The sequence below is a fragment of the Ambystoma mexicanum genome, chromosome 4q (assembly GCF_040938575.1).
Source record: "Ambystoma mexicanum isolate Mex_15411 chromosome 4q, UKY_AmexF1_1, whole genome shotgun sequence".
Classification (NCBI taxonomy): Eukaryota; Metazoa; Chordata; class Amphibia; order Caudata; family Ambystomatidae; genus Ambystoma; species Ambystoma mexicanum.
The window spans coordinates 816,672,913-816,699,293 of NC_090928.1; the positions used below are offsets into that span (position 1 = coordinate 816,672,913).

Here is a 26,381-nt window from a genome sequence, read left to right on the forward strand (position 1 = left end):
ACTGTTCCAGCTGCACATGCGCACACTGCACATAAATTACACAGTGCAGCGGTCAATAATGTCTTCAGCCCCATGAGTGCCCCTCCCTTTTCCCACTTTATATATATGGTCAGCTGTAACCTTGGCAACAAGATCAATAGCAAATGATTTTAAATGAAATGTATTTAAGTATAATTCCATGTATGCCTCCCAACTTCTTTTAAATTGATTTATCAATTAAGTATTTTGTGATGAACAAAAGGATGCTGTGTTTCATTCATTTTGCGCGCTTGTCGGTACTTGGAAGACCACATTAAAAAGTTATGCGTTTGAAGCAATAAGACATCATATACCAGTCATTTTCACACAACCCTTGTTAAAAAAATGTAAATGAGAAAATTGGAACAGTTTAAGGATGATTACCATCATTCACATTGGAATGGGCAACAGCATATTATTGTCTACACATAAGTTAACAAAACGCTGTGTTTTAAGACATCCACGATTTGAACATGTATAAGGAGACTGTCGGATGAATTGTGCAGCTAGTGTTAAATGGCAAGCCCTTGAACTAATTACAAGAATTGTGTTAGGATGGTGTCAACAACACGGTTAAAGAGTGGTGCAGGTCTGAAAGCCTTTGATGATGGGTGCGCTTCTCCTACCCTGTCCTGGATTTGGGAAAGCCAGCCCGTGGATCCTCCCTTACAGTGAAATGAGCTGAATGTGCCAGAATCCTCTACTGGACTTTCACCACACAGCTCAGATGTCTCCCAAGTACCGTACTCCTTAAGGGGTGTCAGAATCGGCAGGGCAAGCTTGCTTTATGAGCACCGCTCATTAAAATGCGAACATCCTTCAAAAAGAGCAGCAGCGCGAGGCAATATCACTTGCATGTTTCTTCTCTTAACTCCCTTTGGAAACAAAAGGTACAGTAGGGTGGCACCGATTTGTTTTCCATGGGAGCGGAGGCTGAAAAGCCAAGGGTCCTGGTGGGAGGGAGTCCTGTGGCCGTGCTCCCTGTGCAGCGCTGGCGGCGGCGGCCGGTGGCAGCGAGGCGCCCTGAGGTGGCTCCGCTTTGCAGCACCGCGGAGAGCAGCGTCGCGAGCATGTGAAGAGCGCTGCCTGCGCTGTCCGCGATGCTGCAGAGCAGAGCCAGGCCCCGCCCGCAGCTCGCAGACGCGGCCATCACATGGGCCGCCCCGCCCTCCCTTCCCTCCCGGAGTCCTGGAGAGAGAGAAGAGCTTCATCCCTGACGCCGCCGAAAAGGCGCCGCAGCAGCACTTTGCCTTATCCCCGTGCCCCACCGACGGCGTTCCTTTGGCCGGCACCAGCCTCAGAGCCTCCCATAAGCCAAGCCCAAACCAATACAGGTAAACACGTCGGCGTATCGAACTGGGCGGCCAGATAATGTAGGCAATGAGGGGAAATCTGACTGGAATGTGCGGCTGGGAGCTGTGCGAGACGGATGGAGGCTGGTGTGGGCTTGGTGCTTCATAGGTAGATGGCAACGAAGATGAGAAGGTGGAAAGGGTGGGGGCGGCGGGCAGAAGTTAATGGTGGGCGGAGATTTACCATCTATTTCTAGGGGATTGGAACGCATTTCGGTGTCCCTTGCCCGATTCGTGCTGTGGGCTCGACTGGGTTATGTGATGCTCGTGTAAATCAAGTCGAATGTATTATCATCGCTGAGAATGGACCTGGTTCTCGGCGTGCGGGCGGAGGCGTGCAGCGAGGTTTGTATGTGCCTGTGCTGTTGATGCGCTGGGACCTTTTTGCATTGTGGGAGAAAACGAAATGTCCGGCTGGTGTTTGCCTCGGCGTGTGCGGGTGTATTGACCGCTCTGGGTCGTTATCAGAGCTTGGACTTGGGTAGTGAGAGCCGGCTGCGTGGAAACGCGCCGGTGGCCGCAGGCTAGCATGGCGGGGAGAAGGGGAAACCTCTGCTGTATGCTGGTCAGAAATGAGGGGCTCGGTGAATTGTGCGTGGTCCGTCTGCCGACGGGCACGAGCTCGCTTCCCTACCAAGGTTGTATTCTGGTCTCCTCGCCCCATCCTGTCATTGCTGGTATTTCCCGCATTCAGAAGCCTATCGAATAAGGATTCCCTGGGGGGGGGGGACGCAACTGACAGTCAAGCTGCTGTTTACGCCAATCTATTGTTTTATGGGGAGCTGCCCCCCTCCCCGCAAACGGCCCCGCCGAGGGTGTGATTGTGGCAGTGGTGAATGGAAGGGGGTGGGGGCGTGTGGCATCTCACCTGTGACTTCCACATTTTCATTAATGAAACATGCGTTTCATGTGGTGGGTGCGCGCGCGTGAGGATTCTCAGCGTGCGGCCGTGGGTTTCATGTAGTGGCCATGGTGTTGAGGCTAATTGGAGACCTATTAATCGCTGGCTGGTCTGCCAGGGGGGGGGGAGTGGAGGGCTGGCGCGATGAGAGACCTGCAGAAAGCCCTCGCCTTTGCTAGATTCGCTGGTATCTAACGGCGATAGCGGCGCCTTGGCGCTCGCTGTGGTTTCGTGATGTCTGTGCTCTTTCCCTCCTGGTCCGTCGTTCAGTCTGCATCCCAGGAGATGGGCAGTGCGCGGCCACTTGGTCCCTCACAGGAGGAAGTTGGTGAAATGGGGTCCCCCGATCCTGTGCGCTACAGCCAACACCTGTGGGGATCCACCGAGGCCAGAGAGCTTCTGAGCGCAGCAGCTCAATGCGGCGCCATAAATTACCGCCACTTTCTGCCCGTAAAAAGGCGTTAATTAGACATCGGGCTTCTGCTGCGAGGCCATAAATTAGGGGGAACAAAATACGAGTACACACGCGAATTGGCATTATTTTGTTGTACTCGATAAACCACGGCAGCGCCAGACACAAGCAGCAATATGTGTTAAAGCCCGGGAGATCTAAAGCGTGTATTCCTTGGCCTCTAGACATCCGTAGTGTGTGTTATATCTATTTGACACAGTGTATATTAATGTGGGTGTATCTATTTGACAGGTAGCGTGGAATCGCGCAATTTCAGGGTCACTTGTTATTCACATCACGGGAGCGGCGAACCTCCTTACTGATCGCCTGGGTCGAGTAGGGGATCCAGAAATCCAATGGAACCGCGAGTCACGTGGGAGGACTGAACTCGATCCATCACGGCCCCGGATCGCTGAAATATGCCCTAATGATCAGCGAACGATTTAGAGACACCGAACACTCCCACCGAGCCTCGGCATTAGCCGCGGCGAGGTGTGAAGGCCGCCAGCAATGGCCGGCCCCCGCCTTCCACTCCGTCGCGCGGAACCCTGAGCGCTGCTCGGGATTTACGCGGGCCAAGTCAGGGTGGCGGAGCCCTGGCATTTAGCCTCCAGGCCTCCTGCGTGCACCCACTGCCCCCCCCACACCCACCCCCTCCTTCCGCGGACGCAATATTACAAACCCAGCCTTCTGAGCCTGGCGGTGCGCTCCAAACATTATTGGAAGCACCCGAGGCACCGGAGTGTAATCATCACTACCAGCGCTTTAATCAAATGTGGAAGAACACAGAGAAATGCTTGATATTTCCTGGCCGTGCCACACACATGTAAACTGATGAGCATTTAAGTGCTGGGCCATTATCGTTATTTTTTTTTATAAGAAGTGCAGTTTCGGTGTTGTTAGTGTGTGTGTCTATCTTTACATACATATATACCTATAGAGAGAAAAAGAGCGAGAAAGACCAAGTGCGCGCAGTGCTTGTGGATATTAATAAAACACGGGATATGTATGTACGTAGACAATACCAGGGTGTAATGTGAGGGCAGCATTTGAATGTTTAAATGATTTAAATTGCAATGTACTGTGTGCTGAAGAACAGATTGGAGTTGCGTGCTTTTTTTTTTAAATCAACCCTTGTTGGAGCGCAGGGTCACGGTGCTTCACTGTCATTCATGCGCTCTCCACTCTTTGCAGATTTATGGATCAATGTAAACGGAATATTTCAGCTGCAACCCCAGTTTGCCAGTGGAAAGGTGAGACCAGGAGCTGCCAAGCACTGCACATCTGGTAGGAACTGACCTACTCCTCAGTTTTTCGGGCTTCAGCCCCACCCGCGAAAGAGGCCGCTCCGAAAACCACCAAGGATGATCCCTGGCCTGCCCTGTAGACTACGGCAGCCCGTGATCTGAGTCTTGCATTTGTCGCCGAAGCTGAGATGGGCTTTTAATTGGCATCCAAGAAAACCAAGGTATACGTTGAGTGGTCTGCGTATGGAGTGTATGCAGCTGTGGACACCGTGTAAAAAGATGTCCATAGGGGAATAGTGACTGACAATTGTGTGTTAATCATATTCATGTATGTTTTGATCAACTGGAGAAGTCTGTCATGCTTGGAACTAAGGACCACTTGTAAATATATGCTACAACCCCAACACAACCTGCCCCTTCAAGTCCGCAAGGATCAGTTGGTGCCTTGGACCTAGTTTGTGCAAATCTGTCCGCCATATTTTGACGGGAAGTCCCCAGACGGCTTCAAGCTGCATTTTATGACATCTTTAAGTTTTACCCGGAAGATTCACACCTTTCGGAGGACCCTAAGAACCCACAAATTGCAAGCCATGACTGGCTTGGTGAGGCAAGGGGGCCTCCTAATTTGGGCAGCCCTAATGCTGGGCTGCGTGGTGGACCTTGGGCAGGGCCTGGAGTTTCCAGGGGCAGAGGGCCAATGGACGCGCTTCCCAAAGTGGAACGCTTGCTGTGAGAGCGAAATGAGCTTCAACATGAAGACCAAGAGTGCCAGTGGCCTGGTAGTCTACTTTGACGATGAGGGTTTCTGCGACTTCCTGGAGCTAATTTTGCATGAGGGCCGATTGCGGCTTAGCTTCTCAATTTTCTGTGCCGAGCCTGCCATACTTCTTACTGACACACCAGTCAATGACAATGACTGGCATTCGGTGGTGATCCGGCGCAATTTCAAAAACACCACACTCATTCTTGACAAGGAGGCTAAGTGGGTGGAGGTGAAGTCCAAACGCCGTGATATGACTGTCTTCAGTAGCCTATTCATTGGTGGTATCCCACCCGAACTGCGTGCTGCCACACTCAAGCTCACCTTCTCAGCTGTCAAGGACCATGAGCCCTACCGGGGCTGGATCTCTGATGTCAGGGTCAACTACACTGACTCTGCCCCACTTGAAAGCAAAGAGGTGAAGGTGGCTGATGAAAGGGACCCATGCAGTGGGGCAAGCAGGGAGGTGACATGCCTGAATGGCGGCGTCTGCAAGGTGGTGAACGACGAGGCTGTGTGTGACTGTGCACACACCGGTTACCAGGGAAAAGACTGCAGTGAAGGTAAGGAACTTGCCCATATTTCTCGTGCTTTGCCTCCGTCCAATAACTGTAGTGCCCCTCACTGGGGAGGGATTATAGCTTAGACAGGGGCATGTTCCCTATTCATAAATACTTTCCCCAACTCTGCTTGGCTCACCCTTTCCTTTCTACAGTGTTGGCTGCAATGTATTGTTTTCCTCTATCCCACTATATTTTCCTTTGACCTTTCAGAATCTTCCCATTTTGCCCCATTCAGGTTCTTCTCCTTTTTCAGTTAGGTTGGTTTAATGTGGCCCCACCTCTGAAATTCTTATGTTTATGGCCTCCTCCATGGTTTGGGGATATGCCCAGCCCTTAGTTCTTCTGTTGTTGCCCCAAAAACTCTGACCAATTGGTTTATACCATGCACGCCTGATTCTTCGGCGATAACCTCAACTCACTGCCTCATCCACTCATACGTTTGCACCCACCCTCGCCAATTCTGCTTTTCAGTCCAGCCTCCATTCTTCTTCTGAGTTCCAGTACCTCTGTGTATGTTCCTTGCGTCCCCTTGGTTAATGTATGCACCACCACCCACGCCCTTGTGTTTATGTCCCACTCACACCTGCTCTTATGATTTACAACGTATGTTTTCTCGGTCTATGCCTTGTCCATCCCATTCTTCAGTTTCAGTCTCTCTCCTTCTTATTACACCAATTCACAGCATTCTCAATTTTCCTCATAATTCCCATCAAATTCATCCGTTTATACCCACTCGCACGAGTCTGTTGATGCTCAACCAGCATCCATTCTGTATTATGCCCACTTCACTGGAACTTGAGTGTCTGCTACTGCAGGATGTTCTGTCTGTGAACCTAACATTACCGTGCTTGATCTTCCTTGTACGCTGTGCTTTGCTTTTAGTTGGCTGTTTCTTTCTGGTTCCCTCCTCCTTTTCTCTTGTCAATTTGTTCTTGAATGTGACATATTTCCGGGCACTGGTGGGCGGAAGTACTAAGAATATGCCATGCATGCCAACGTTATCCTTTCCATTCAGAAGATGATAGTCCAATCCATGGTTTAACTCTGCATTCTGGGACTTGTAGTCCTGGGTTTAACATTGAGAAATCCAGTACCGTAGGTCCCAGAATGCAGAGTTAAAACAAGGACTGGGCTAGTATCTCCAAATGGAATGACCAATGTTGACATGCATGATATACCCACGTTGTGTGTCAGAAATGGTGCCACACTTCCTCTCTTTTTGTTTTCTTTTCAAAGATTCATCTTAATTCTGATTATTTAAAAATGAAAACAAAAGTCAATCTTTGGAAAATTAAACATTTTACTGTTGTGATTGTTTCCTGAGGTTCTTTGAAGATAACTTGGTGGCATAGGATCAAAAGCCTTTTGTATACCTAGAACTCTTTTTCTGTGTGAATGACGTGCCAAGATGGACTTTGTATGTCTTTGTATTGTGCACATGATGACATACATCGCTCATTCACGAGGGCCTCATTTACAAAAGGGATTTACAATGGCACAATCCCATTGAAGAATGCTTTGCAAGTCAGGCCCAAGGCGTTTAATCAGTCTGAAATATGCAGAGCAACTCGCGAAAAGCATCACAAATGGCAAACCCAAAATAACTACTACACCTGCGCGCTTATTGCTATTGGCTCTTCTTTTGAAAGTTCCTTATTTTAATATAGTTTCATCGAAGGCGATGCCGAATTGGGATGGGCCCATTTCATGCGTTTCCCCACAATTCTCAGTAATTGAAGGGTGTTTGCACAAGCATCTGACTTACATTCCACCCATGTAAGCAGTGTTGTGAAATACACACAGCAGCTTCCGCCACGATGATATGCTTGAGTGGTTCTCCTTCAGTTATTTACAGCACGACAGCCTCTCATACCATTTGCACACAATACCAGGCCGGCTGCCCAGTCCCAGTGACTTCACTGTGGCATCTCCGCATTGCTCGAGGTGATGTTTAATGCATTGCAAGGCACTTCCTAAAAATATGTCAAGAATGCGATGCCGTTTTTGGAATGCCGTTCCATTTCCCTCTTTTCCAGGTGCAGTCGCACAACCACAAGATAGAGACGTTTAAAATAGCTCTCCTTTTGGGATCCCTCTGCATGTAGGACATATGACTTCAAAACCACATCCCACACACACATCACTGAGGTGCATAGAGGCTCCCCAAATAGCATTGTGCTCTTTTACTAAATACAAACAATGGCCCTCATTACGACCCTGGCGTTAAGGGATTACCGCTACCGGTAAGGGTACCGGTAATCCCTTAACGCCTGATTACGAGGTCCCTTTGCGGGTCCCGACCTTAACGGCTGGTCTGTACCAGCCGTTAAGGTAGGGACCCGCAAAGGGACCTTGAACGTGATTATGGTACCGCATTTTGCGGTACTGTAATTACCGCCATTCCCATTGAGCCCTATGGGGCAAAAATGGGAATGGGGAAGGGCCAATGGTAAATGGGGAATTACCACCCCGCCAACCTTGGAATGGGGCGGTAATTCCCCATGTCACCATGGCGGATCCGGTAAATTACCGGCGTTAACCATGGTGCTAGTAGCAACATTGGTTAACGCCAGGGTCGTAATGAGGGCCAATGTGTCTGTTTTTAAATTGCTATCTGGATCAGAGACCTCTGACGTAGTTACCTCAACCATTTCCAGAGACTAAATATGTCACAATATTCCTAATGTAATATTTGAAACATGTGTAAATCAATAGGAAGATGACTTGACATATTTTGTGCATAAAGGACATACTTACATTCAAATCTCTCGGAAGACACCACTTCACTCAACCAGGGAACATTTCACGATACTGGACCCCCATAATCTGATATTTCCATCATTGTTTCTCCATGATAGGGGGGCCCATTTTCACAAAGACTACCTACCATATGTAGTAAAGCATCATGTTAATATTTTGCCAGTTATCTCAAGGTTAAGAGAATTTTCTGTGCACCTTGGTCAGCGTCCTTCCATGAACACAATATATTCATATTTCAGATATAAAGGGACGTTGTGGTAGAATATATCATGGCATTAGACAGGTTTGACCACAGTTACTCCTAGCTCCTGTGCCTTCACCTGGCCATGCTTCTTCCCCATCGCCAAGAGGCTTAATCAGGAAGTTGTGTCATCTTCACATGAAATGGCAGTCCATTTAGACACTACAATCGAGCTGCAGGAGCTAGAACTCTTGTAGCTCGATTCCACTTCACAAATTAGCTGTTTTAAATATAATGAACATTGTTTTTATGTCTATCAACAATTAAAGACAAATATAGATTATTTCTTGGCCTTTACTGTTTTCCCCTTCCACCCAATAGCATCAATCTTTGTCTGCATAAAAGTACACTTCATCATCACCCCACAATCAAAATGGCCTCCAGAGCAGAAATTGATGGCAGCCATTATTTGCAAAAGGAAGAAAGCCCACCCTGCAAGTCGCAAAAAAAATAAAATATATATTTTATTTTGTTTGTTGAACTCAAAAGTGATACAATCCTAGAAATAAAATAAACTGAATAACTACATTATATATCAACACCTATCTATCATACAGCCTTTGACCTCCAAAAGAAGCATTGCTGACCAAAACGGAACAGCTATTGGTGGCTCCGAACACATCTTCATATTTCTAATGGTAATGTGCAATAATGTAAGTTGCCACAAGCTATTTAAAGCGGGACTTTCAGCAAAACAAAATAGCTAATTTGTCAAGGCAATAGAATGGATAGGAGTGGAGGCGCCCTTTTCTTCACACTAATGATTCTCGATAGCAAGCCTGCAAATGTCATCAATTTCTAGTCATGTTCACCATCACCTTTGTTTCACACATTTCAAGCAACTACACGAACAGCGTGTGCTTTGTTGCTCTCCTGGGCGATTTATTGAACTACTTGTTTATAATCCTTTGAATTAGCAAGAAAAATCGGACCTTTGTTTGTGATGTCTCTCTTTATCGTTATCTCTCTTCCCCTCCTCCACTGTCTGTCTCTCTCTCTCTCTCTCTCTCTCTGTCTCTTACATTGCACTGTCTCCCCCTCTTTCTATACCACCTGGTTGTAAATACTGTGGTTCCAATGCCCTAATCCCCAACATTTGAGGATTAGGTTCATGGGCTACGCATAATGGCGTCCCAGTCTCTCTCTAAAACTAACATAGAAAAACCTTCACGCGTGCAATTAATACCGGACAAGCAAAGTATTTCCTCTTCCGTTACCAGACAAGGCACAATAATGATCTTAATACAAAAAGTAAAATGGCAATCGTTTTTTTTATTCCTTTGTTGTTTGAAAAATACAACTGAACGTTTCTGTAAAGGCATGCTCAATATTGAAAGCTGCAGGTGTTGCTGTATCCCATTGTAATGTGTCAAATCTTATTTGAGGGCATGTTCCAGGAACATTATTGAATTTTTACATTATAGATACGTCGAGAAGCCCCATTGGTGTGTGATATTCTATGCATCTGCACATCTATGTAGAAAGAAAATAAGCACATGAGGCTCTAACACTGTTCCTCATGGAAATGAAATAGCAAACAAATCCAGAAATCAGTCATGCTATTACAAAATGGCCCCTTCTTAGATATTCCTTTATTGCATCACGTCAAAATGGACACTTTCAAAGACAACACAGAGGTTTTCATTAAAGTGGGGAACAAGAGAAATCATACATGGCAGACCTCAAAATGAAGAACTGTACAGTCATAATTGAAGGGCCCAACCTCAAAATGAAGCATCTATTTTAAAATCGTTCATGCAGTCTAGTCAATCTATAATACCATTTTCTACTCAATTATATACCGTTTATCTTCCCATATGTTCTCAAATTGCATGCCAATGATGGGACCCTGATGCATACCCAGCTTCCGCTCCCATTCTAATCGGGCAACGCCTTATCTCAGCTGTAACCATTAATGTTTAGCATTTATTGAAATATTTGTTTTCCTGACCACCTGAAACATGTTTTTATAACTCCTTTGTTCATAAAACCTCTCCAAGCCAAACATATACAGTACAGTAGATGTTCATATTATATCTACAAACTAGTGAAACTCTGCAAAGTAGGGGACATTCTTGCTATCAAACAAATGCAATGTGGCTATTGAGAAAATCAGCACCTGGGCAACAAGCAATCTGTCTTTAGATCATTACATGGCACAGTCTGCACATGTTTGAATGTCAGGGAATGTGTTCTGGAGTAAAGGGGAAACCATTGTCCCACCTTGCTTGTCTTCATAGAAACGCGGTGACACTCAATGCACTCAAACAGTGGCCGCAGCTTAACCACCAGAAGGCTTGGCTTAACTTAACCAGGTAAATCCGTTCTCAAAACGTTCATCTCTAATCAATCCCTGCAGGTTAAAGTTAGTCTTTTCCATTCTGAAATCCAGTGCCTCCATTGAGGAGTACCTCAGATTGCCACTTTCATGCAATACATATCTGCACTCTCTATATCAGCTGATTATAAAGGTTAATCCCACAATTCAAATGTACACCCGTGACACCTAATTATCTTTTGGAATTTACACCCCTATCTTAGACCAATGGCAGCAAACAATCTCTCCCAAAGATCTTCCGGGATTTCTTGAAAGTTAAAGCTGGATGAAAAATAACACCTTTTATGGTAAAAATAAATAAAAATAAACTGATGAACTATACTGGTCCCCTTGTCTTCTGAAGACAGTTTGTAATCTATGTGCAAAATTTAATGTCAAGATCTCACACCTTACCTATTTAAATCGGCACATGTATCCTGTAGGTTCATTACTTATTTACCAACTCACTTCTGAACTTCTCTTGTATGAACTTTCATCCACTTCACATTGGATTACACTATTACACTCAATGTTAGCATTCCTCAGTATTACATCTCCCAGGTAGTTTGTGGCCACAATTATCATAGTCATACATTTATTATAGATAATGGTATACAGATGGGCTGAATTAAGAAAAACCCGGGCCCCTGGGGTTTATCGAGGGAGTCCCTGGGTAACCCACCCATGTCCATCTCTAGGTACCTTTTAGCACATGCACTAGGCTGCTGGTAGCTGAACCTGTTTGTCACTAGAGTCGTCTTCAGCGTTGAATAGGTTTGAGGATATCTCTCTCTGGGTATGGATGAGGGAGGCAAGAAACCTCCTGGGCTTAGTCTCTATGTACACTGATTCTACCATCGAGAATGATCTATTAGACAGAAACGGAAGCTTTTTTTCAGCATTTCTTTATTCAGAATTCTACAATTATTGCACAGGACAGGCATATTCCTGATTTTATAATAATTCAGACAATGAAGACAATGAAGATTATACTGTAATTCAGTTGTCTTAAATCAATATATGTTCCTATCACCCAGTGCAAATTATATGTGTCTTCCCGTAACTCAATGTCAAAATCTTTATTCAAGTTTCTCCTAAAACACCCCCAGTGCTCACTGTTATTATATATGTGACCATTGCATGAACAGTTTTACATGCATACAAGACCACATTTAAATGGTTTAAATGGTTTCCCCTCAACAGTTGTGCAGTTATTAAAATCAGGTCAACATCTTTTCAAACACAGTGGGTCCCCTTTTTCCAGTTTGCCAAACATTATTAATCTATTTAAGTGTTAATGAGTGGGGGCAAAGACAACAAAGACAAAATAGGACGGGTCAACATTTGCCACTGCCTTCTTGGTAAACAGGCCAGCACTACACATTATAATGTCACTAATGTTCCCAAGTGAAAGTCTGAATATGAGGTAGAAATAAGTTTATGTTGTTCTACTATCTTCTAGTTGCAGTGTATTTATTTTGTAAACAGCTTCCAAAATGGATCATGCAAAGATATTGTTCTGCAGTTATCCGGCTCATTCTTCATCCCTCTCTTGAGTATTTTGATGGGAAAAAATCCTCTACCAGAGAGTCTCTGTTCGCTCCAATTTCTGTGACTGCTCCATATAGTAGAAGCAACCTACAAATCCCTCAAAGCTTTAGAACAACATTAGAGAGGTCAATGGGTCTATATGCATGGCATTCTATCAGTACCAGATCCTTAAATGTCAGAATCCCTTCCATGGATAGAGCTGCCACTCTCTTCACTTGGCCACTCTTATATACTTTCTTACTTTAATTAACCTATCCAAATGCAAAAATAATGGCACTTTTCAAATGGACATCACCAACATTGTTAAATATTGTATTAATTAGTTGCCTTTTGCAATGCCTGCAATAATTAGTTAATTTATACAGAAAAAGTACAGTGGATTTGAACTGTTATTTGTTTTCATTTACACCACTTTTTTGAAGTAAAGTATTGGGGTTCCTTGGAATTCTCTGCATCCATATGAATACATTGGTTTAGCAGTTTTTGCAAGTCATTTGAAAGAGGTTATTGCAGCCTAATAATGGCTGAATTCCTATTTCCACCCACTGTCTCCTGTACCTCAAGTGTGATATCTTTTAATATTAGCTGCATGTTAGGTTTACGATTTAGTAGATTAATTATTGAATTCTTAGGCCATACAACTGCCAATGTTCTGACTCCTCTTTACAACGTTTCATAAGCTGAAGTTAGGCATCTTGGAATGTGCTGCTTATATTATCTTGAGCGATCTACTAAATTACCGTAGAATTTTCTGAACATTTGAACCAAGATAATATTGGGTTGAACAGGGAGTGAGAGAGCCAGCTGGCAAAATCAATGGTAGAATTCAAAATTTAGTAGGGCAGCAACATAATGTTATTGTATGATGATAACAATGAAACACTCACAGGCTAAGGATATTCCCTGCTATTAAAGCATGCAAGTTAATGGGCAGAGCAGGTAAAACTAGTAGACTTTGAGTGCTATAATTGTCTGTTCATCCATGTATTAAGCTATTGCCAAATTCCTGCCATTCTGGTCATTCCACCGTTTCTGTTAATCAACAGATTATACTTGTGGTGGTCTGTCTTGTGAATGCAATTGAATTTCTGCACTTCATTGCAACTAATGCTGAAAGAGGGCCACACACACTATTGTGCAACTTGTTTAAATACCTTGCTTAATTAGTAGCACAGCATTTCCTTCTACGGAAACTGTGTGTCAAAAGTATGCTAATATATTCAATAATGTTTTTAAAAATCAGCAGCTGTCAACCATAAATATATCTACTGCGTAATGTTATGCCTTCTCAGGAATTCAAAGCATATATCAAAAAAGATAAATTAAGTGGTTGCAGGCAGCATTCCCAAGGACCACCTCCAGAATACAACTAACATAAACTCTTAAATGTTGCTTCTCCCAACACTATCATAGAATTGAAACTGTTCTTTGAGCACTTTTAATTATCCATCTAGAGGAAGCAGAATGTAGGTTGTGCATTGGTGCCTTTACAAGTAAATATCATTGTTTCACCCCCAATTGCATACATGTCTACTTTTCACTTTGTAAATAACTGTATGGGACTGGTTAATAAAGTGTTTCTCAATGGGGCTGTCCTATTGAAAAATGCTTCTGTAAATCAGGCCCTACATGTGGTTACATGAGTTTGGCACTGGGTTGTGGTTTGCACATCATTGTTAATTTGGAGCCAGAGGAATACTCTGTATTTAATGCCTAGTAAATATGTGGAAAGAACTCTGTGCCAGAGATGATACATTCTTTTTGGAGCTTCAAGTTTTTAAAACATGTCATCCACATGTAATGTTAGGTAGGAATTCACACTAACAAAAAAAAAAAACATTCACAAAGTGGAAAAGCAACCACTTGCTATCTTACAAGCTTTGTAAGCCAAGCCAAAAGTAAAGTAATATGGATGTGCGGTAGATAGAGCAGAGTCTGCCCTATACGTCACGTCCAGAAAGGTCCTTATGCACATGAGAAAGATCCTAGCTACAAAATGATATATTCAACATAATATTGAAATCTATATAAAAAACATTCTGCAAATAAATGGAAGTGCAATTATGTCACTTACATCATACATTTATATGTACTATTGAAAACAAAATTAACAAAGGCTGGATTGAAAAAGGAATGCAAATGTTCCTAATAAAGCGTCAGTGCATACTGTACATATAATTTAATTTATTATTAATGTGTTATAGCTTAATATAAGCTTTTCACATAACATAAAAAATTACATTTACAAACAGTTAATCATTAAAACAGATAAATAAAGAAATTAGTAGAGTAAAAAGGAGTGGATAGATATGAGAGAAAAAAAAGAAAAATGAGAATAAGAAAAAAAAGCGAGAAAAATACAAATTCAAAATTGAGAATGTTTATGTCTAAAAAAAAAAAAAAAAAATATGTGCATAAGTCCTTAAGACCACCAATAGATGAGTGTTGGTTCTTTTATGAATCAGAGCTTCAAGCCCAGAAAGCGATTGCAGATGGTAAATTAGTAAACTATTTTTTTCCCTAGAAATAGCATTCCCATGGAGAACATCCCTGAATTAGCAGTTTGCTATATGTTTATGCCCAATAATTTCTCAACATTCGTCCAGACATTATACATTGCAATGTATAATTTCATTCCTTTTCCCTTTGCATTAACGGCTCTTTGCCAGAATTCGTTACTGCCAACATGTTCCAAGTTATGGACATAATCTGCGTAGAATATTGTATAGACCTTTATCATAGCAACACATCTAGTAAGGCCATGTTTGCCCGTTTCAGATTCCATTCTGTCCTTGCACAACCTGCAGTAGCGTTCAGGTAGGGGAAGATTATTCTTAATCAAACTTATGGCCAGTACAGGTAACTTGTCAATCCTTAGCAGAAGGATGAATCGTCGTAGACGTGGCGAGGGGCATAGATTCAGATAGGGTAGTGGTTTCTTGAAAGTGTAGTTCATGAATTGCACAAATTTATAGCGCTTTAGGTCTTCCAAATGCGCAAAGTTGCTGATCCAATCGTGTAGTTCAGTTTTCTTGGCTAGTGCTCTCAGCAAAGGAGTGGAGACCACTTGTTGTTTTTGGGTCCAGCCAATCGCTTCAAGATAGTTGATGAAGTTCTTTTTCATAAGAAAGTATGAAGACGCTTTGTTGATTTCGCAGTGAATCGCTGCTAACAATAGATTGGCTGTATCAGATGTTGCTTTTAGATATAGTTCAGCTCTTTTCCTAAGTACTAGAAACTTCCAGGAGATGAGGCCGAGCTCTAGTCTAAGGATGGCCATTGGAATACAGCCCGGGAGACCCAGTATTTTTTTCCAGAATTTTCCTTCAAGGATTTGAAGCCAGTCAAGGTCTATCAGTTGCAATGCCTCAAGGCCGTAGATTATCATTGGCGTTAGGACCTGAAGGTAAAGTTGGCGTGCTGCCCAGATAGTATAACCACAGTGGGATGTAGAAAAACGATGGATAAGTGCTGTGACTTGGGCCGCTCTTGTGATTCTGGTTTGTTTGCATATAGTGTAGTGCCCCTTGGGCTCAAGCTCGACACCCAGGTATCTATAATATGGGGTATAGTTAATTGCCGTCCCATATATGTTTAGACCGACTCATGCTGTCTTCTTGGAACTGAACATTACCATCTGAGTTTTGTTCAGATTAATAATCAACCCATTTGATTGAGTATAGGACCATAATGCCTCTGCTGATCTTCGGATACCGCTAATAGTGTGGTCCAAAATGACTAAGTCATCAGCGTATGCTAGCACCACACAGTGATCAGATCCAATCTTGGGGGGGCAGTTGTTTTCCAATGATAGCATTTTGGGAATATCATGGACAAACAGGTTGTACAGTATTGGTGCCGTAACACATCCTTGTTTCACGCCACAATTTTGATTGATCTTGTTGGTCATGTTCCCTTTAGCATCTAACTTCAGGGAAACTGTGGTATTGTGGTGCAATAGCTTGAGATAATATAGTATTCCTTTAGGACATCCCAGGTTTTCAAGTTTGGCCCACAGTAATTCCCTGGGAACTAGATCAAAAGCGGACTTGAAATCTATGAACAAGGCGTATAGAGGTGGATTGCCTGGTGTTCTAGCCTTGTTACAGAGAATATCCATTACTACCAGGTTATGTGTGGTAGAATATCCGCTTCTAAATCCGCATTGGAAACGGTCAAAGATCTTTTCTCTGTCTGCCCATGTTTGAAGTTCTTGTAGTAAGTATGCTGCAAATAACTTGCCCGTGCAGTCCAGCATAGAAAGTAAACGGTAATTACCAGGATCTGTACGGTCGCCTCTCTTATATACAGGAATCAGGATTGCTGTCTGCCAGGATTCCGGGATTTTACCCTCCTTCAGAATCTTTTCAAAAAGGATCTGGAGTACCTCTGCCCAGTATTCCGGATTGCTCTTTAATACGGCGTTTGCTAGGCCATTGGGTCCCAGAGCTCTTGATGATTTGAGCTTTTTTATTCTAATTGTCAAAGATTCAGCTGACACTATAAAAGGGATCGTAGGTCGATCCCGGAGAATCCTCTCCTGTGGCTTTGCCTGATCCGTGCCATTCCGGGTTTTCAGGAATTCCTCCCATTTACTAATACCGATTAAGTTGGTTAAGGGAATACTGGTATCACTGCGGGCCGTGCTCAGTAGTCCCCATATAGTTCGGGAGTTCCCGGTACATAGTGTTTGGACTGTTGTTTGCCATTTAAGCAATTTTGTTGCATAGCGTTTCTGCTTAAGCCATGTTCTATAGGCATTTTTCAGCTTCTTGCTTAAAGTCAAATAGTTGTATAATGTAATGGAAGCTTTACGTAGTTTCCTCAGGTCAGCTCTTAAAGTTCGTTTGGCGTCTCTAATTTCAATGTCGAATATATTAATGGTCTTAGCCTCAGGGGCCCGCATGTTTGTTTTAACCATTGCAAAGGATTTTGAGAATGCTGCGATCCAATCTTCGATCTCCTTGCTGGTCATGGCTAAGAGCTCTGTGCGACACAAATTGGGAGTGTTGTTTGTGTATTCTGTGGCTCGTTTAATGTTGTTATCAGACCACCGAATCTTGGTTAGAGCATGATTCGTCTTCAACTCTCCAATGGATCTATGTGATGTATACTGTGTAATATAATTGAAAGAGAGTGTGAGAGTGGCGTGGTCACTCCACTCATTATCCTTAATCTTCATATCTGTGACCCAGGTGGTCATAGTGGGGCTTACGTATATATAGTCCAATGTACTACTGGATATAGAGTTTCCCCATGTTGGTTTTCCCGGATAATCACTGATGGTTCTGCCATTTAATATTTCGAAGTTCCATGACTTAAAGAAGTTAAGCCATAACAGTCCCTCCGTATTTGCGCTTCCATGTTTCAGTTTACCTATTTTCTTCAGCAGGGGGTTGTTACTAGTGCTCGTCTCACCAATTAAGTGGCAATTAAAGTCTCCAACAAAGATTACCATATTTTTCTTCGGCTCCGTCAGCCAAATGATCAACAAATCATGGCAAGCTTCCTGTATAAACTCACTCTGAGAAGATTCAGGTGGATTATATATATTAACCAGGAGAACATATTCCGTTTTATCTTTACCAGGAAGCTCCAATTCTACTGCTAACACAAATTCGTCCGTATTCGTGTAGATGCGGGTAGATCTTAGCGGATGGAAAATGCCAATTAATAGGCCTCCATGTGGTCTTCCCCTTTGTCCCTTTTTTGCCAGTTCCTGGTGTATGGTATATCCATTTAGCAGGGCTCGGGAGGTAAGCCACGTCTCTTGTAAACATATGCAAGTATGGCCTATTAATAAGGGGATAGAGCCACCAGAAGATAGTAGATGGCTGAATCCCCGGCAGTTCCAAGATAATATGGTTTGATCTCATTGGTTTGATGTTGTTCCCGGTAGAGACTCTATTAACCATTTGAGAACCTTCTGTATATCTGCCAACTGTACAGAATCAACTTTAGGTAACTGTACTATGGTCCTTTCTTCCGTAATTAGGCTTGGCATCTGGATCGGCCACTGGGGATCAGTGGTATTAGGATCGACATCTATTTCCAGGTCAACTTCCCTCAAGTTGGTTTTAAAGTTGCGCAGCAGCTCTGCAGTGGCTAAGAATTTACAGTGAAGGGCCGATGTGCTTGAATTCATGACTTCTAATGGTTCAACGAATTCAAAGTCCTCAGATCGTAATACTCTCAGCTGCGGAATGGAATGCAGTCTGGTCATTAATGCTGATCTGGTGATCCAGTCATGGTTACTAGATTGATAGAGATTTTTAATCAGGCATGTTCTTCCGCCTCTAGGCACTATATAGTTGCCCTTATCCTCAACTGGTGCTGCTGTTGGTAATTGAGGCTCGTTGGTCGGGAGTATTGAGATGACTGATAGATTGTTTGTGTCATTCTGGGGTACATTTGTATCCTGTTCTTCTTCACATAGAGATGGTTCTGGTTCTTGTGGCACTGCTGATTGGGAGGGATTACGTTTATCATTAATAAGCCAGCTTGTGAGCTTCCCCTCTTTTCCTGCAGTACGTTTACGTGCGCGTGCCGCTCTCCGTTTAGCTTTCCTCTGTCCCTTTTTGGGCGTGCTGCCTACTGTTGGTCTAGAGATTTCCTCCACTAACTCTGCTGTGTCTGGTAGTATAATTGTTGCCATTTGACGCTTTCTTCTTCCCATCGCCTTTTTAGTCAGGCGTCTCTGTTTACGTGAGAGGTAAATTTCCGAATTGTTGGTAGTGTTTGGGTCCTGGGTCCCAAAGTCAGAGCCATCGTGCGTATTAATATTAATGAGTTCCGGCTCGGGCTCCTTTGGAATATTTTTCTCCGTATCGCTTGTTGCGATTGCGAGGGTGACGTCTAGTATCTTCCCACACATCTTCAATAATATGTTTAATGCGAATTGTAGAGATGCAACAGACGCTTGCAAATCACCCAGGCTCGTACTGCCTTCTCCGTGTTCGCTGTTATTTTCTGGTTCTGCGAGTCTAAATGAACGTCAAGATTAGGGGAAGCGGATAGTCTATCTAGCGCTTCCCGTTGTGAGGTTATCGTCTGGTGTTGGTAACTATTGATTCGGTTGCTCGTGTTGCTTCGCGGCAGCGGGGTCATGGCTCTCTGCATGGACAGGCAGAGGTCTAGCAATGAGTTATTGTCAATTACACTCTCCCCTAGACCCACTGAATTGTTCGTCCTGCTGTGAAGGCTCGGCTCCTTCTCCTCACTTAGCAATGGACTTGTGGGATTTGGAATGATCGGAGGTGGAAAGAAGTCAGTAATAGTGCCTCTTTCCTTCGGAGCAGGTTTCGTACCCTTACTCTTATTCGGCCCTGTGGTAGAGGTCCTGCCCTTCTGATTCCGAAGGTTGTACCTCGTGGCAGAGCACTTCTTGACAGATAGCATAGTGAATCTATTCCTTCACTTCCGTAACGGATCAAGGTGAGAAGGGAAAGAGCCGTGGGAGAAATATCCAGCAAGATCGCCTTTTGCTGGTAATGTATATTGCTCCCTTCCGCCCTTTCAGACGTTGGAAATCACGTACAGGGTATCTTCGGGATGTTTTAAACAAATCCTCAGATGTTTAGCACAGTTGTTGCAAGGGCAAAATTAGTACTTTCAATCAGTGGGCACAGGAATTGTGTCCTAGGCTCAGTAAAATAGCCTAAAATTTCCCTGATCCATAGTATGTATGAGTAACTGAAACCCACGTTTATAAATTGCGCCTTTCCTTGCCTCTGGCTAACGTGCCGTTGTTCCGAGCATGGGAAGACAGGTAAGGGAGCGTGGGGGGTGCAGAAAGGTTCCAGGCAGCTGTGCTGAGTGCAATAGCACAGCGGATGTGCCTGATAGCAGGAGTAGAAATCGAAAGGCAGGGGGAGAAGGGGGAAGGAAGAGGGAGGGGGAGGGGGAGGGAGCACTATGGCCCGGGCTCACTTGGCAAAGGGGCGGCGCGAGAGGAGCCGGGGGCGAGGAGAATATTGATTCAATCCCCCGAGTCACCACTCGCTGTGCCTCACCTTTGCCGCGTTCGTCAGCGTTCCTGCAAGGTAGCTGCAGATAATTTGCAGGAGCTGTCCAGGCCTCGACTCGGCTCGGCACGGCTCCACTCCTCAACTCTCTCAGCTCTCCGCAGCTTTCACGCTAATGTAGCGTTCACCTTGGCTTCCACCGCTGCACCTTGCCTCGTCTCGGCTCGTCGCACTTCTCCGGGTCGCAGCCTCCGGCTCCTCGCTGCTAGAGGAAAGCACCCAAAGGACCCAGTGTCCGCGTCAAGCTGCACCTACGAGCACACGCTCAGTCTCCAACAGTGTGACGTGGCCGCTTCCGACGCTCTACGCAGAAAGGTATTCAGAAGCCTGTACATATTATACTGTACATATAAGACATTCGAAATTCAATAAATACCAATATTATATTCCCCCACGTGATACCTAATGACAAAACATATAACAAAACTACCATACAACAAAAAGATATACAGAATCAAAACAATGTAAAATGTCATTTATATAGTGCAATAATGTAAAATAACACTGACTGTTGATACAGTCCCGGCACTGATTTTATGTACACCACATGTGCTGTTTTTCAAAATAGTCCGGCAGCCCAAATATCTCTGCCCTTAAGGCTATCTAATCCTTGAATACCATAGAGTTTTCAAAACGTTCCTGCATGATATTAATTTTGAGTGGCCAATTCAAGTTTCGGCTATGCAGGTCTTTTTGTGTTTCTACCCGGCCTTCCTCAGGGTGATTATCTTACATCACATGGAGAATGTAACATGAGTTCTGCAAGAATAACCCAAAAGGAATGTCTGCTACCTAATGCATTATTCCTTTGTTCGAATCTGTCCAATCCAACAAATCAAAACATCAAAAAATAAACATAACTGCATTCTAAACTGGCTTAAGTATATTTGCGGTTTCCTGCTTATGGTTTTGTTCATTCAAAAACTTAATCATGGAATTCCCCACCTAAACTCCCTCCGGTCAACATAACTGCCAAAAACACAAACATGGGGGAACACATTCAACCCAATATAAATCCATCCCTTAAGGTACAAGATTCCAAAAGGACAAACTCTGTGGGTCAAACCCGTGCATAACATGTTGGTTTTGCCTGCAAAAGTACAGACAGAGTGATATAAATACTCGTTTGGCAATCATAGCGGTGTGTTTCGCCTACCCAACATTTGCATACCGAATCTTCCAAACAAAAGGAGACTAACCTATTTGGATGGCTAGAAAGCTCAAGATGTGTCCTGAGCGGAATCAGAAAGGTCCTTAGAAAAATGGCAATCTGTGCTGTGCCCAAGGGTCTTCCAGTGAGGATATGAAACAGAGACCTGATAAAAAGCATCCCAGGGGAAAATCCTAAACTAAAAACATGATTTTTACAAATCTGGGGCTATTGTCAGTACTGAAATCAAAGGATGCTGTCAAAATAAAGGGTTTACATAGGTGCAGGTAAAAGTGGCACTTGACTAAGACAACTTGAACAATAATATTTGTAAAAAGAACACAAACATGAATATGGAATTTAAGACCTTATAGAAACATCATTGTTCTAGTTTACGGCAAGAACAATTTTGCTAATTTGTCAACGATAGACAGGAAATGGAAAAAATCTGTTTCATCCAAACTCATTTGAAATGTTCATGACCCATTTGGAATGGGACTAGGATGCCAATAAAACAAATCTGAAATTATGTTAAGGCAGCAGACTAGGTTGTTGACCAACACCAAGTCTACTGCTGACAGCTCATATTACATTGCTTTTCCCAATACCAGTCAAACCTTATTTTTCTCTTTCATCTTCGCATGCAATTCAGCTGCTTTTACTTAATAGATAAAGTTCTGTAGTGGGTCATTCAAATTAGACACTTGCATTACATATAATAACCCTAGTCACATGTCATGATAGACTGCCAAAGGAACAAGTACAAGGACTGTGACAAACATGTTCTGTTGTAGATAACACCTTTTTCCTGTTATTCAAACTAAGGCCACATTGACCATTGAGCACTGCCTCGCCGAGCCAGCGAACAATCAAATCCCATTTCAATTACAGTGTGCATTCCTAAAAATGATTGGTAATTCCCAAGTGTTCGTGGTTGAAGTGTAAGGTTTAAAATTTTGCATTGCTGTGGGTAGGAGTCAGCCTCATCCACTGAGTCACCGCCCATTACATTTATTTAGACACAATGATTAAGCACTTGTTATGTTTGAAAGTGTCTTTTGTATATGTCCAACTTCTGTCACTCTGAGAGTACTTTAAAACGCATATTACAGATTGTTGAACTTTCTCTTCAGAGATTTTTAATCAATAATAGTCCAACATGGTGCATGTCGAAGTGAACTGGTTGATTAATGCTTGAGCAATCGATTGATGGGATTGAATAGAGATTTTTACACAGTTTTTTGATCTTCACCAACACACTTTTTAAAGTTATTACAAAGTCACCAATTCAGAAAGCTTCGAGCCAGTAAAATTATTCCACACATACTTCAGTTTTCATGTAACTTTACAGCTGTAATTGTGGGATCTCCACATTTACTAATCTCTATTTAAAAAATAAACGTATGTAATAATAAGTATCTTGAACCTCCACATTCGCTTTAAAATGTGCGGCCAGCATTCACATGCCAACAACAGGCATGGCCAGGTTTAACATGCCCACAATAGGCATTTCTTAAAAACAGATGGTTGCATAGAATGACATCATTCCCCAACACAAGGAACACTGTTTATTTTAACTTATAGTAAATTATAGTCAATTATAAAATTGTCTACAGTAGGTGTCCCTGGTCAAGCAAACAACACATCTTCAAATAACACAAATGAATAATGTACATGTTATTGATATTCAAAACCTCAACTAAACCAGCACCATTTACAATATATTGCTACATCTATAAACACCAAAGTTTCAAAATATGCCAATCATTTCAATTTTATACACAATTTGGTATGCATGTCAAAAGTGGCTAGATCCTCTATTTTAACCTAGAACTGTAAAAAGCTGTCCAGTGAGTCCTTTAGTGCTCATGTACTGCCCTACTACCTTCCCTGGAAGACCTCCTCCCTCTTGATGTTTTCCTTGCCTCTTTTAGAACAGCAACAAATCAAGCTCTTGACTCTCTGACTCCGCTTAAACCAGTAAAACTGAATAAAGTTGTTAGTTCTAATCAGTGGTTCACTGCAGATGTTCTAAATGCCAGAGGTGTAAAACGTAAGGCTGAGCGTAGTTGGAGGAAACATCCGACTAATGAGTCAGACGTAGCCTATAAGCCGGCAGCAAGAGCTTTCAAAGAAGAAGTGTTCAAAGCCAAAGAAAATAATTTAAATATGAGAATAGAACAGGCAAATTCAAAACCCAAAGTATTGTTTATTGTGCTGCTGGAATTAAAAGGATTGATGGCCAAGACTTCTATTTTTGAAGATAATTACTGGTGCCAGTCCATCCATGATGGTTTTGTTCAAAAGACAGCGCGACATAAACAGGCTATCTGGGACCAGGTTACCCGGTTACACTTTGTCGACACGCCTTTGAATCCATCTAATACTATAACGAATGTAAACCGTGTGCCTTTCTCTTTTGAAACAGTAATTGAAAAGGATGTAATGGAGATTATGCATAGTATGAAACCTACTTCTTGTAAGGGAGACGTCTCACGAGTGACACTATTTAAGGATTCTGCAAAAACACTTGCTCCATGACTTAATCACTTTGTGAACCACTCCTTTCAAGAGGCGTATGTACCAGAAAAGATAAAGGAGGCATGGATAACCTCATTGATTCAAGTATTTTTTGGGACCAGGGATGGCCATAGTGGATCAAGGGAAATGCCCACTCATTAAGAAAACTGCTGACGTGTGGTGTCACTTGGGGATAATGCTTGTCTCTACTGCTTTTCAACATGTACTAAAAAAAACCTTTGTGATTTTCTTGTTTCTCTGGGTGTCCGGTTTGCAAATTATGCTGACGACACCCAGATAGTTTTCAAACTAACAGGGGTATATAGTGAAGACATGAATAGAGTAAATAACATTTTTGAAGGCATAAAGATATGGATGGTGGTAAGCTCACTGGCTCTTAACGAGTCAAAGACAGAGTTGCTTGTTGTTGGCACCCAACAAAAACTAAAAATGCTAGATTCCCAGTAAAAAGGCTTTACGGTGAATGGTAATGCCATTATAGTTTAACAATCTGTCAAAACACTAGGAGTCTTCATGAATGCACATCTGTCTTTTAAGAAACAGATTTCTTACATCAAATCATCTTGCTCCTACTATACAAACCTACTCTGGCAGATATGTCCATATTTATCCGAGGCTAATAGAGCCCTGATTGCTGCAGCAATCGTTAATACAAAGTTAGACTACTGTAACAGTCTCTTGATGGGCATTTCTAAGTCCAACATAAAAAGGCTCAAAGTGGCACAGAACATAGCTGTCTGCCCAGTATGCAGACTAGGTAATCGCTCCAAGATTTCTACCTTTCATAGGAAGCTGCACTGACTCCCAGTTGAGCAACAAATCCAATTCAAGGGCTATGTCTTGGTATGTAAGTGCCTCTCGGCTGAAGCCCCTCTCTATCTTTCCTGAAGGATAAAAAATGTTCCATTCGGGTGGACCCTATGCTCAAGCAGTAACATGATGTTATATCAGCCTCATGTGGTCCGTAAGAGGACTCGTGGAACCAGCTTCAATGCCTGGGCACCAGTCATTTGGAACCCCCTTCCTCTTGATCTCAGGAGTTGTGCCTCCAGAACTCTTTTTAAAAAACAGCTTAAAACATCACTGCTGGACGGAGGGATGATTCAGTAAATACTAGATCCCCGCTACCACAGAGACACCATCCAACTGCAGCCCATTATATGTTTTTTTTTGTCTGTCTTGTGAGCGCCGTGAGGCCTGTGGGCAAATGGCACAATATAAAAAAAATATATAGATAGATAGGTATGCATTCAACAAGCAGCATCTCAAATATTATTAGAAGAAATCACCTAAATATCAATCCTACAAAAGATATTGGCCGTATGTGTTTCAACAGGGTAACAGTAGAAGACAACTCACTGCCCTTCCAATGTCTTCTTCAGGGCACACACATTTAAAACATGTTCAAATTACACTGATGAAATTCATACTCCATGATGTGAATGAGGGTTGAACAATATTCTACTATCTGCCTTAATTAAGGTGACTGTACAGAGAACCGCACAACTCTGTCTATAGTGTTTGATATTTATTGTGTCCCAACATCACCACCTGGCTGGGCATCAACCCTTTACTGGGATAAAAAATGCAAAGTGTCAATATAATGATAGATGGGTATGACCTCTCCCAACCATGCTTTCCGTAGTGTTCCTTGCCATTCGTAAACCACCACCACAATAGGCATGGCCAGCATCCACTTACCCAGCAAAGGGCTACAACCAAGATCTACATGTCTAATAGCCGCTATTATATGGGTACATATGCCAAGTAACACATACAAACTGGCTGCCTATGTCCAGAAATAAGTCTGGTCTACCACCTTTGCTTTGGGTGATACCTTAGGTTCCCTCTGAAACAGCCTCATCCACATCATGATCATGTCTTTTTCCATATAGTCTCCATGCTTTTCTTGGACCAGCATCCCTTTAAACACTCTGTTCCACCTTTGACAATAATGCTTCACAATTGGTTGTTGAAAGGTATCTACAATATGTTCCTGCAGGCTTGCAAAAGCCACTTTCCTATTTACACCCACTCCCCTTAGCTCTTACGTTTGATCTCTTGTAACGTTATATTTGTGTTGCTTTGAAGCTTTAATAGTTTCTTCAATATGTTATTAGGCCAAAGAGTTTAACCTTTCCTTTTCAATATTTCATGAACTGGTGGCAAGCATTTTGGGGTCAGCTTCTTCAAATATCCTGTGATATCCACTCCAGTTACCTCAAAATTTCCTGAACATTTGAACCAGTATAACTCTGGGTTGAACAAGAAGATAAAGAACCAGCAGCCAAATGTACTAGAGGAATAAACATATAGTAAACAGCCACATAGGGTTTTTCATATGATAACAATGAAACATTCACAGGGTAAGTATATTCTTTTATATTACAGCAGTAGGCAGGGCAATAGGAGATATAACTTTGTAGACATGGAATGCTATTGTCTGTGGATCTTTATATTTAGGTATTGCCAACTTGAAGCCTTTCTAATAATTTGGTAGATTCT

The 26,381-nt window shown here is 42.9% G+C and overlaps 1 protein-coding gene across 22 annotated transcripts in view; it reads left to right on the plus strand.

Moving 5' to 3' along the window:
* The first annotated feature begins 1,185 nt into the window (after positions 1-1,185).
* The window catches only part of NRXN1 (neurexin 1), a 2,019,102-nt gene continuing 1,993,906 nt past the window's right edge, over positions 1,186-26,381 (plus strand). For 10 of the 22 annotated variants that reach the window (XM_069608367.1, XM_069608369.1, XM_069608382.1 and 7 more), the window contains exons 1-2: positions 1,187-1,352; positions 3,917-5,292. In XM_069608367.1, the coding sequence (XP_069464468.1) occupies positions 4,488-5,292 (805 nt within the window). In that variant the 5' untranslated portion in view covers positions 1,187-1,352; positions 3,917-4,487. Of the gene's footprint in view, positions 1,353-1,593; positions 1,716-3,916; positions 5,293-26,381 lie in introns of those variants that run through there. The other 12 variants (XM_069608372.1, XM_069608374.1, XM_069608378.1 and 9 more) reach the window with 3 other exon arrangements.